Source organism: Tarenaya hassleriana, unplaced genomic scaffold (genome assembly GCF_000463585.1).
Source record: "Tarenaya hassleriana unplaced genomic scaffold, ASM46358v1 Cleome24, whole genome shotgun sequence".
In the NCBI taxonomy this organism is placed as follows: Eukaryota; Viridiplantae; Streptophyta; class Magnoliopsida; order Brassicales; family Cleomaceae; genus Tarenaya; species Tarenaya hassleriana.
The window spans coordinates 2,072,318-2,082,505 of record NW_010965696.1 but is presented as its reverse complement, the minus strand read 5'-3'; the positions used below and the strand labels follow the sequence as shown (position 1 = coordinate 2,082,505).

General features: G+C 42.3%; 3 protein-coding genes across 4 annotated transcripts in view; 1 reads left to right on the top strand and 2 right to left on the bottom strand.

Moving 5' to 3' along the window:
- Positions 1 to 2,367, top strand: part of LOC104815976 — a 6,048-nt gene extending 3,681 nt beyond the window's left edge. Inside the window, exons 9-15 of the mRNA XM_010544606.1 lie at positions 1 to 139; positions 288 to 488; positions 588 to 648; positions 1,188 to 1,301; positions 1,422 to 1,535; positions 1,673 to 1,762; positions 2,044 to 2,367. Coding sequence (XP_010542908.1) covers positions 1 to 139; positions 288 to 488; positions 588 to 648; positions 1,188 to 1,301; positions 1,422 to 1,535; positions 1,673 to 1,762; positions 2,044 to 2,070 — 746 coding nt within the window. The 3' untranslated portion in view covers positions 2,071 to 2,367. The remainder of the gene's footprint in view (positions 140 to 287; positions 489 to 587; positions 649 to 1,187; positions 1,302 to 1,421; positions 1,536 to 1,672; positions 1,763 to 2,043) is intronic.
- A 797-nt stretch (positions 2,368 to 3,164) lies between these two features.
- LOC104815975 lies at positions 3,165 to 5,665 on the bottom strand. Its single transcript, XM_010544605.2, has 2 exons — positions 5,371 to 5,665; positions 3,165 to 4,897 (listed from the first exon to the last, which is right to left on the bottom strand). Exons 1-2 carry the CDS (start codon positions 5,474 to 5,476, stop codon positions 3,282 to 3,284), a joined length of 1,722 nt encoding a protein of 573 aa, XP_010542907.1. The 5' UTR covers positions 5,477 to 5,665; the 3' UTR covers positions 3,165 to 3,281.
- A 357-nt stretch (positions 5,666 to 6,022) lies between these two features.
- Positions 6,023 to 10,015, bottom strand: LOC104815974 (putative G3BP-like protein). 2 transcript variants are annotated; one of them, XM_010544604.2, is made up of 10 exons: positions 9,755 to 10,015; positions 9,544 to 9,678; positions 8,616 to 8,925; positions 8,087 to 8,352; positions 7,511 to 7,739; positions 7,250 to 7,371; positions 7,099 to 7,167; positions 6,850 to 6,928; positions 6,539 to 6,704; positions 6,023 to 6,330 (listed from the first exon to the last, which is right to left on the bottom strand). In XM_010544604.2, exons 1-9 carry the CDS (start codon positions 9,782 to 9,784, stop codon positions 6,565 to 6,567), a joined length of 1,380 nt encoding a protein of 459 aa, XP_010542906.1. In that variant the 5' UTR covers positions 9,785 to 10,015; the 3' UTR covers positions 6,023 to 6,330; positions 6,539 to 6,564. The 2 variants fall into 2 exon arrangements, with proteins under 2 accessions (XP_010542906.1, XP_010542905.1); XM_010544603.2 differs by having other exon boundaries at positions 6,023 to 6,339; positions 6,548 to 6,704.
- Between the last annotated feature and the right edge of the window lie 173 nt (positions 10,016 to 10,188).

The window sequence follows — 10,188 nt, the reverse complement described above, 5'->3', positions numbered from 1 at the left end:
CTGCCGCCGCCGTAGCGGCGGCTGCGGAGTTACCTTGCACTGTGAAGCTCAGAGTGTGGTCACATGACATCAAAGACCCATGTGCACAACTGAAGGCTGACAAATGCCGATTAACAATACCTCATGCTGTTCTTTGCAGGCAAATCTCTTTCTCTTTACTAAAAATGCTCCTTAATTCCTTTGATATCATTCTGTTACACCATAGATACGTCTGGTGTTAAACCATGCTTCACTTTTATTGTCTGAGATATATTGATTGATCTGCTTTGATGTGTTTACATTTGCAGTGAAATGGGAGCACATTTTTCGCCATGTGGGAGATATTTAGCTGTCTGTGTTGCATGTGTTCTTCCTCATGCTGAGACAGATCCTGGATTGCAGACGTTGGTCCAACAAGATTCAGGGCTTTCAACTTCGCCTACTCGGCACCCTGTCACGGCACACCATGTGGTGTATGAACTTCGTGTGTATTCTCTTGAAAAGGATACGTAAGTTCTGCTTCCCATATTTCGTTATCTTAGTTCTATTTGTGATTCAGTCTGACGGATAACAGAGAGTTCATTTGAGTATGCATAAAATCTCTACAGGTTTGGTTCAGTACTTGTCTCACGGCCAATTAGAGCTGCACATTGCTTGACTTCTATCCAGGTGAGTTCCTTTTGGTACATAATTGGAAACTGTGTTTGTTTAGACATAAGCTTCTGTGTCCCTCGGTTATCAAAGACAAATGTTGATGGCTTATAAAGTGGTCTTCATATTTTGATCTCAATTGCTGATGGCTATTTGTTCGCGAACAATGGCATTCTCCTATTCATTTAGGCTGATAAATAATTGCGTCGCTTCAACTGCAAATTTAGCCAATAACCACTTTGGAAAATCTTCATTTGTCTCTGGCAAAAAATAGCTTTAATAAGCTCAGTGTGGTCATGTTGTGTAGCTTTTGAAATGGCCTACCAGTCATATTTCCAATTATGATGTCAGATTTAATTTGAATATGTCACCTGCTAATCCTGACACTCATATACTAGATAAATAATAAGTTCCCTGCTTCTCTGTAATTAACCAGATAAAATACTGAAATCTGGAACGTCACCACCCAAAGTGGTTCTCCGATTTCCGTAATGACAAAGTAACATTTGTTATCTCTATTGTCGTGGAAAAATTCATGATCAAGGTTTTGTGTGCAGTTCTCACCTACCTCCGAGCACATATTGCTTGCTTATGGCCGGCGTCATGGTTCCCTTTTGAAGAGCATTGTTAGTGATGGAGAGACGACATCTCATTTTTTCACGGTGTTGGAAGTAAGTCTATAATCCATTTGCAAGTCAACGAATGTTTTTGTAGATATCGTGATATCTACATTTAAATACCAACTTCTGACATAACTATTCATTTTTTTTTTAAATTATTTTGCCTATCAGATTTACAGAGTTTCAGATATGGAACTGGTGAGAGTACTCCCGAGCGCTGAGGATGAAGTTAATGTCGCTTGTTTTCATCCTTCTCCTGGTGGAGGTCTTGTTTATGGAACAAAGGTAATCTTAATGAGAGGACTGGTAAAAAAAAGAGACCATGTCTCTCAACTATAGATAACCTGAAAGCTCTTCTCTATGGGTAGAATCACAGTCATCTTTCTCCTTAAATTTTCCTAATGTATCGACGTGAAACGCAGGAGGGGAAACTCAGGATTTTCCGGTATAACACTGCTGCCGCCTCCAACCTCACCGGACCAAACAACCACCCCGAGGAAAACCTATCCCAGGTAGAATTATAGACAAAAGGTTTGATCGTCTTGAAAATAATTAAAAGGGCAGTAGATCAAAGGCTAGAATCTGAAACTTTTAATTCGGGTCAGTCCAACTGGTGCAAACTCTTGTGTTCATTTCGCGCAAGCGGCATTTTTGTGTCGTTGTTTGCAGCGACATTTGCAGAATGCAGAGTATCGTTTTTTACGGGGTTTTTTTTGTTTGTTTCGCCTTTTGAGCAAGTAAGTATTGTAATGATTTTGATCTCTCTTTAAAAAAAGAAAATTCTAAACCGCAGGTGCAGACGTACGCATTAGAGTGCTAGCAAGAAAACCACAAAGGCTCTCTCTCCCGACAGAACACATTGAAGAACAGCCTCTTCCCATACAGTCTGGGTTTTTTTTTCTTCGGGTAAAAACACTGCCTTTGGTGAATCGCCTGAGACCTCTTCAATTCTATTTTATTGGTTCTTTCTTTTTATCTTTGCTGTTTGGTTGGGGTTTCATATTTTGCCTTTGCAGCAGGCTTCTCTGTTTGTCTTTTGTCCCTTCATTTCTTTGCCAAAGACGCAGAAGATGTGAAAATAAAAATAAAAAAGAAAGAAAAAAAATTAGAGAGAACATTTTTTTTTTTGGTAGTTTGTAACGCTCTTTGATCAGACAGATTTCAGGTGGTGCATACGTACGGGCCATTAAAATGTCATTTTCACAAAATTCGTGCAAGATATAATATGTAGACTGGGATGTTGAAATGATATTATATTATGTCATTAACACTACAGTATGTATTATAAATCCTAGAGTAAAGATTTATTAAAGATGATAGGGAAATTGTCAACGTTCCAAAACCGGATATTTTTTTCATCGTTATTCGGGTTCTGAGTTCTGATCCGGTTCATCGGATCCCGGGTTCAAGCCGGGTCACGCTTGCTGACGTGTAGCCACAAAAAGCTCACTCTTATTTCCCCTCCTCCTCTCTGTCTCTCTCGTGCCAATGTCGACTCAAGGTCAAGTCATCACCTGCAAAGATAATTTCCCTCTCTCTCTCTCTCTCTCTCTCTCTCTCTCTCTCTCTCTCTCTCTCCACGTAGGGAAACATACGTGTCTGTAGGGTTTTCTGAATGCGTAATGATGGTGATAGAGGAGGTGCAGGTGGCTCCACCGCAAGCCGGAGAGGTCAGGATCCAAATCCTTTACACCGCTTTCTGCCACACTGACGCCTACACCTGGAGCGGCAAGCTTTTTCTGACTCTACATTTCCTCTTTACTCTTTTTCTTGTATATATATATATATGTGTACGTACGTACGGATCGATTCATTGTCTGTTTTTCCGTGTTGGAGACCGGACATAACCATTATTACTTCCACAATGAACCTATATTTAGACAAGAACGCGTTGACTTCTCGAAGTCTTGTGGATGCTTCGAAGATGACGTGATTTTGATTAAACGATAAAACACTAATTTTATGTTTATGTATCAATTACGTACGTATGTACATGCAATGCGCTGTCATGATATGCCGGAATCTTTTGTCTCACCACCTCTCATCTCCGAACCAATTGTTCTTCTCCTTGGGCCCCGAGGGACCTTCCTCGCCGGAAAGTTCCACCGGAATCTTCCCAACCACGGCGGCCACCGAACTTCTCAGCCGCCACGGAAGCCGATCCACCATCCTCTCCATCTCCGCTCTCGTGTCGTACACCACCTTCGGCCCCCACTCCCTCATGTACTTCAGCCATGGCGGCTCCCTCACCGCACCGCCCAGATACTCCGCCGAGACAACCTCGTACCTCGAGCTCGAGTCCACGAACAGGTCGCTTCTCTCGGCGTCGTTCCTGATTCCGACGCCGAGCTTGGACGATCCCTGAAGGTACGTTCCCGGACGAGGAAAGCTCGCATGACCGTACCTGGAAGAGTAAACAACCGTCTTGTTGGTGCCGGAGATGTACTCGAGGTCATAAGCCTCGACCCATTCCCCGCCGCTGTGTTGGGAGAAGTAGACGGAGGAGAGTTCGCCGGAAAAGTTGCTGATGCGGAGAGTGAAGTGTTCCCAGTCACCGACATGTTGTCCGATTTTGGAGAAGGAGACATTGACAAGTCCTAGTTTAAGAGTTGCCGGTCCGTTGAACGGGCAGAAGATCCAGAACGCCATGTCCGTGAACGTTCCTCCAAGCGCTGGCTTTACATGAACGTAAAGTTTCGAGCTTTCCAGGTTTCCGCGTTTGAGGAAGCTTCTCTGTTCTTCATCCGAGGGAATATCGATCCAGAACTGTTTGTCGTTTGTTCCGCCCTGAGGCAAGTTGGATCCTTTTTCGTCGATGGCTTCTCGGATCGGGTAAGCGTTCGAGCCTGACTCTTCTGCCTTTCTGCATAACAATGCTCCATTCTTGAAGAACCACGAAACAGAAGATGGCAAGTAGATTTCCCCGGGATGGAAGAACACAGTTGGGCCATAGTGCCGAATCAGGGCATGGATCTGATCGATGTTCGGCATTGCGTGTAAACTCGAATCGAGATTTCTCAGGCAAGCAATCGCGAGATCTTCCCCAGACGCCAATGGAGGTCTGCAGAAGAATGTACCTGCAGATACTCCTTTGCCCCACATTCCGCGGTCTGAAGGTCTCGTTCTCCATATAAACAACGGAACGCCAGAAGATTTTGATACAGCAGTGACAATAATCTTGTGAGCTTCACATTCATCAGTAAGATCAGCTCGAACACATCTAACTTCTTGCAACTCGGGTTTTGCGGATCGGTTAGTAACCACAAAGCCAATCGGTCTATACCCTTCCGGAGGCTGAGGTAACCAGAAGTAACCGCATTCGCCGCTATGTTCCTCGGCTAAGCCATTTGAACTCCAAACTAGTTTATAATCAATCGGCTCTGCAAGTGCAGGTGGCGGCTTCGAGCTCGAAGCTTCTTGACCCGATGAATCTACCTCTCTTGCAGCCAATACGAAATTTCTCAAGGGCTGAGAATCATATTGGCAGTAGTGACCTAAGCAGTGAAAGCCTTCGGGTACTCCAACCGGTCTGTAGAACGAAACGCTTTTGTCCTGCGAGGCCCTGTATCGCCATACCAATTTGAAGTTCGAGATTTTGGTGACTTCTAGCTCGCCCAGTCTTATTCTCCCAGCGGCAAAGCCTTGACCTGATCAATTTCAAAACCATGTACGAGTATCAACTCACTGTAAGGAACTGCAGGGAATTCGATCCATCCAACTATATCGAGACAACAAAAAGAAACCAGACAGATTTTGTAGTAAGAAGCTCAGAGAAACACGGTTACAGGTGCTTAAACACATCACTTAGAGCAAACCATAGTAGAAATATGGGAATTCTGGTGAAGCATCTTAAGATTTTGTGAAAATAATATTCGGTTTCTCTACCGATTACAAACGGTTCACGTGTTGAATTGTAATAAGTGCCAATGCACAAAGAATTAGAGTTTGATATAGAAATATGGAAGAAGAAAGGAAAAAAACCACGCCAAATCAGAAGAATCCTCGTTTAAGATCAAAATTCTACAGCCTGAACAAGTCTTGAGGAGTTTCGCAGAATCCAGAATCGACATCATCGAGAAATATGAAAGAATTACGGAGAAAAGCACGGATTCCGGATTACCTGGAGGCCACTGGGGCATCGGAGCTGGGAGAGAGAAGGTTTCAGGGTCCGTTAATGGTGGCAATTCGCTGAGATTTCTCCAGTACAGGCATTGGCAACCCAACATTCCTCTCTCTCTCTCTCTCGACCCGTTGATTGTTGAAGATGATCCAATGCCGTAATCGTGGGAAACCCTAATAAATGAAGACGATGACAATCGCAGAGATAAAAAGGGAAGGAAAAAAAATCAAAGCTTTATAAGGGTCCCATCCCATCCCATCCCATCCCATTCTCGAATTGTCGAAAATGGTTTCTGATACCCACACCACAAAACAAGTTCAAGTATCTCTTTATATTTTCTTTCATTAAAAAAACGTGAAAAATGAAATTAAAAAAAAAAACAAAAACAAAACATTACATGCTATTATACAAAGATCCAGGAGGTGATCTTCCTTGTGGAAGAAGCAACCGCCTTTTGGGGGGTGGGGTTAAAAGTGACGTAACTGAAATGAAACCACGTCCTGTCGGAATCTTCTCTGTAAACTCCTCTGCAATCTCAGAGTACTAGATTGGGTGTTCCATTAAATGCAGATCCAAAGATTCTGACGCTAAAGAGTTTTTCCTTGAGACAGAACTGTTGTAGTTCCCAGAAGTTCGGAACAAGGATTTATCAGAAGGGAACCAAGAACCAATGGAAATCTAATTCAAACCAAACCAAGTACTTAGCACATCAACATAATATCTTACTTTCCACTTGAACTGGAACAACAAAAACCAATCTCAAGGGGAAAGGGGAAAGAGTTTAACCCTAAATCTAAAGCCCCATACGTATATATAAAAAAAACCAAAATCTTCCTCTGGTTGTGGCGGAAGAGGAAAACAGGCTCTCGGGGAAATCAGCACAAGCTTCTTCTGGATCATATTCTTGGTCGTTAGACATAAAAGCTTAAAGAGATTGAAATTCCGGTGAGCTGGAGTTATCTTGGTCACCTCTTCAGAGACTTTAGAGTTTAACCCTAAATCTAAAGCCCCATACGTATATATAAAAAAAACCAAAATCTTCCTCTGGTTGTGGCGGAAGAGGAAAACAGGCTCTCGGGGAAATCAGCACAAGCTTCTTCTGGATCATATTCTTGGTCGTTAGACATAAAAGCTTAAAGAGATTGAAATTCCGGTGAGCTGGAGTTATCTTGGTCACCTCTTCAGAGACTTTTTTTACCGGGAACCACGGTAATAACTGTTACCTCTCGGCCTGTAGTCACCACTGTCCTGATGGATTCCTCTGCCTGAAGCACGGGTTCCAAACCGGCCTCTTGGAGCCTCGGTTGGATAACCAACCCTTCCTCGTCCTCTTCCTGGCCAATGGCAAACACACAAACGTGAGTTTAGCTATCAGCCAAACCGATTGACGATTCGTGTTCATTACTCGGTTGGATAACCGATCGTTCTACTTTTAGATAGATACATAGTTCACAAGTAGGGTTTAGCTAAAGAACATACTTCCTCCACGAACACCACTCGGGTTGGGTCTGCGTTCCTCAATGTATACTTGCCTTCCAGCAAATAATATGGGTGAGGCCTATTAACATGAGAAAACCAAGTCAATGGAATGGACCAAATCGCAAAAATCAGAGAAAAACAGACACAACGGCATAAACAGAAGCCATACAAACATGTCCGGAGATGCATTAGCTTTTAGTGAAAATCATTTAGCGTAGCGAGGAAAAGCAAGCCGTAAAGGTTTCATACCTTGATAGCATTCTCAACAGCAAACATCTCCTCAAACTCGACAAAAGCATAGCAAACACCGATAACGTCCTGAAGGATTAGATTTGTTCAGTTGGTTTCTCATATTACTTGTGCAAAACAGTAAATGGCCATCAAGGAGTAAGAATCATACCTTGCGGTCACGGATGAAAACACCATCAGGCTTGATTGCACCAAAGTTCTTAAATTCTTCCTCGATCTCGGCAGCAGTTATGTTGGAAGGTAAGTTTCTGACATACACAGATTTGAATTCAACTGGAACAAAGCAGACAGAAAATCAATATGTGAATTCAGAATGCAGCCACTCTTAGTCAACAGTGTGACAAAGCATAATTAACTTCCTAATCATGTATAGAGAACTTTTGGTATCAATGATGAAGTTCAAATAACTTACAGTCTTCGAATCCCGAGCTATCTTCGGCCTCAGCTCCATAGTCAGGCACATACGGGAAAGAAGTGTTTGATTGCTGACCACCAGGATGAGGCACAATTGTCTGTTGTGTAACCTGGGAGGCCAGCGGCTGAGATGATTGCTCCCACTCATTTGTAGATTGGAAGCTCTGGTTATAGGATGGTTGTGTAGGAACTGCCGGCACTGCAGCTGCCTCCCTTGCAACTCGTAACTGGCAAAAAAGGAAATGAGCATATCTCCGGTATACTAATTTTTAAAATTTAAGCGCCAGACAGTCATATAAAAAATGATTCTATGGCTCTAAGTACAAAGAGTTTTACTCCTGTCACTCACCCACCCACCATTAGCTTCTAACCAAAAAGAGAGAGGCTAGAAATTTCAAATCTAAGAAAGCATCATCACACCGATTAAATGGATACTTCATTCAACAGGAATTCAAAAACAAACAAGGGAAACTGAATTTGCAGGGATACGTTTCGTGTCTCCAGGTTCATTCTTTAAGTCATTGCTAGAGAGACTACACACACAAGAGAGATCAGCAGTAGAATGGGTGCTTACAATGGATGCATAAGTCATCTTTGATTTTTCACCAACGGGTTCCTCTGCTGGTGCTGCTGAAGGTTCATGCACAGTCTCATCCGCACCTAAATGTGAAGCATATACGTCCTCCACAGGAGTTTCCTCAACCACGACTTCATTATCGAAATATTCTTGGTGAGGTTGATGAGGCTCCTCTGGAAGACTGTATTTGTCAATCGGATCATCTTCTATACGGACCGAGTTCACATAGTCCCTTGCCTCTTGCTCCAAGACATAGTCAGGAACTGGAGAAACAAGTTATGGCAATGTAAATAGGCAGCAAAATACAGTTAATCCAGAAAGACAGACATCATAAAAGCTTAACAACCAAATGAACAGAGCAAATATCTAAGATGGTGGTCAAAGGCTTTGACACTTTTTCCTTTTCCAACAAATCATTCCTTTAGTTTAGATTGAACGGATACATGAAAGTTGCTCCACCCTGGGCTAAGTGATCGCAACAAAATGAGCTATACATAATATGCCTTTTACAGTCTTACAAACAAACCTTCAGATTCTGAGATTGCATTTGGAGGATTCAGCTGAGCCTCTTGCTTGCTTTCAGATAAATGAGGATGCTGTTGATGAAAGACTGTTCCATCATCTACGAACTGAAAGATATCATTCAGAACAAAATAACCCTTTTCTTGAGGAGCGAGGAAAAATGTCTGCACAAAATTTCTTCTATTGCTGAATTCCTTGGTCTTCACAGAACCAGAAACCATCACCAAAACACCTCCATCCCAAGATTCCAGTGAATTGATGGTTTTGATTTCAATCGCAGTAAAATTTAGTGACATGACCATGTTGTGAATATGCTGGTGACAAGATGGAAAAGAAGAAGAAATGTTAATGACCCAGACTTATCTAATAACTCATGAGAGCAACAAAATTCACTCGAACAAAAGCTTTGTACCCTATTTCAAAACAGGAGAACAAGTTCACCAGAAATAACTTCATCAACCAACTTAAGTCACCCACAGAACTCCAGCACATCAACAAAGATTTTGACTTTTTCTTGACGAGAAGAGAAACTAAAAGCCTCTGCTTATTCGGGTAAAAACCTCGGAACCAGAAATTTTCAAAATCCTCAAAAGGGCAGAAAAAAGTTGGATCGAGAAGATTGTATTCGCTGTTCTTCTAACTTAACCAAGAAACATATTCAATGTATCAAAAGCAGGAAAAAAGAATTCGACATCAATGACTTCAATGACCCACTTTCACTTGAGTCACATACATCAAGGCCCCTGATTTACCTCAAAAGAAAACTGAATCCAGTGATTTAAATTCATAGAAAATTTTGACAAATGATATTTCATAAAACAAAATCCATTTCATATATTGAGATCTCCATCCTTCCAAAAAAATAAAAATCAAATCTACAGAAATCAGAAGGAAAAAAATTATGAAGTCCGAAGAAGGAATGGAAGCGTTACCAGCATCGTAAGGGCGGTCTCGGAGGAGTCCCCATCGACACGAACAGCTTTACTAGCGTCAGAGTAAAACTGGTGAACAAGGTCTGGCTGCTGCTGTAACACTTGATAGTACTGTCCCACGAAGTACGAGCCCACCTGAACAGAGAACATTGACCAACAAAAAGTTAGAACTTGTGCAAATCAATGGACCGAAAAACACCCAGTGACCTACCTGAATGGCTCCGGGGTAAGGAGTCGACATTACTGATCCAAGCTCAATACAGGGGCACGAACAAGGGAGGATCGGGTGAAAAACCCTAGAGAAAACACTCTTCGTATCAGGATCCGGGGAAGATCGAGAAGAACAAACACCGAAACAGAAACAAAAACAAAAAAAATCTAAGAAGAAAGAGGTCGAAGGTGGGTGAGATTTAAGTAGGGTTTTCGCTCGCTCTTCTGAGAGAATGAAATTTAGATCTACAAGGGGGCAGGAGCGAGTGAGGGGTTTTGTTGACGATAGGGTAAGGACTGAGGAGGCGAATTCTTCCTGATTTCAACCCACATTTTCAAATGTTCATACATTTCTCCCCAACTTTCTTAGAAGTGCTCATTCAACCCTTTTTTTCTTCCAATGGAGGAATAAATAAATACATGCGATATACATAT

Coding starts and splice junctions, on each gene's coding strand:
- LOC104815975 (XM_010544605.2), bottom strand. CDS start 5,476: ATGTTGGGTTGCCAATGCCTGTACTGGAGAAATCTCAGCGAATTGCCA. Junction 4,898..5,370: donor GATGCCCCAGTGGCCTCCAG/GTAATCCGGAAT, acceptor GAAATTGATCAG/GTCAAGGCTTTGCCGCTGGG.
- LOC104815974 (XM_010544604.2), bottom strand. CDS start 9,784: ATGTCGACTCCTTACCCCGGAGCCATTCAG. Junction 8,926..9,543: donor AGACCGCCCTTACGATGCTG/GTAACGCTTCCA, acceptor TCTTGTCACCAG/CATATTCACAACATGGTCAT. Junction 7,372..7,510: donor TAGCTCGGGATTCGAAGACT/GTAAGTTATTTG, acceptor GCTTTGTTCCAG/TTGAATTCAAATCTGTGTAT.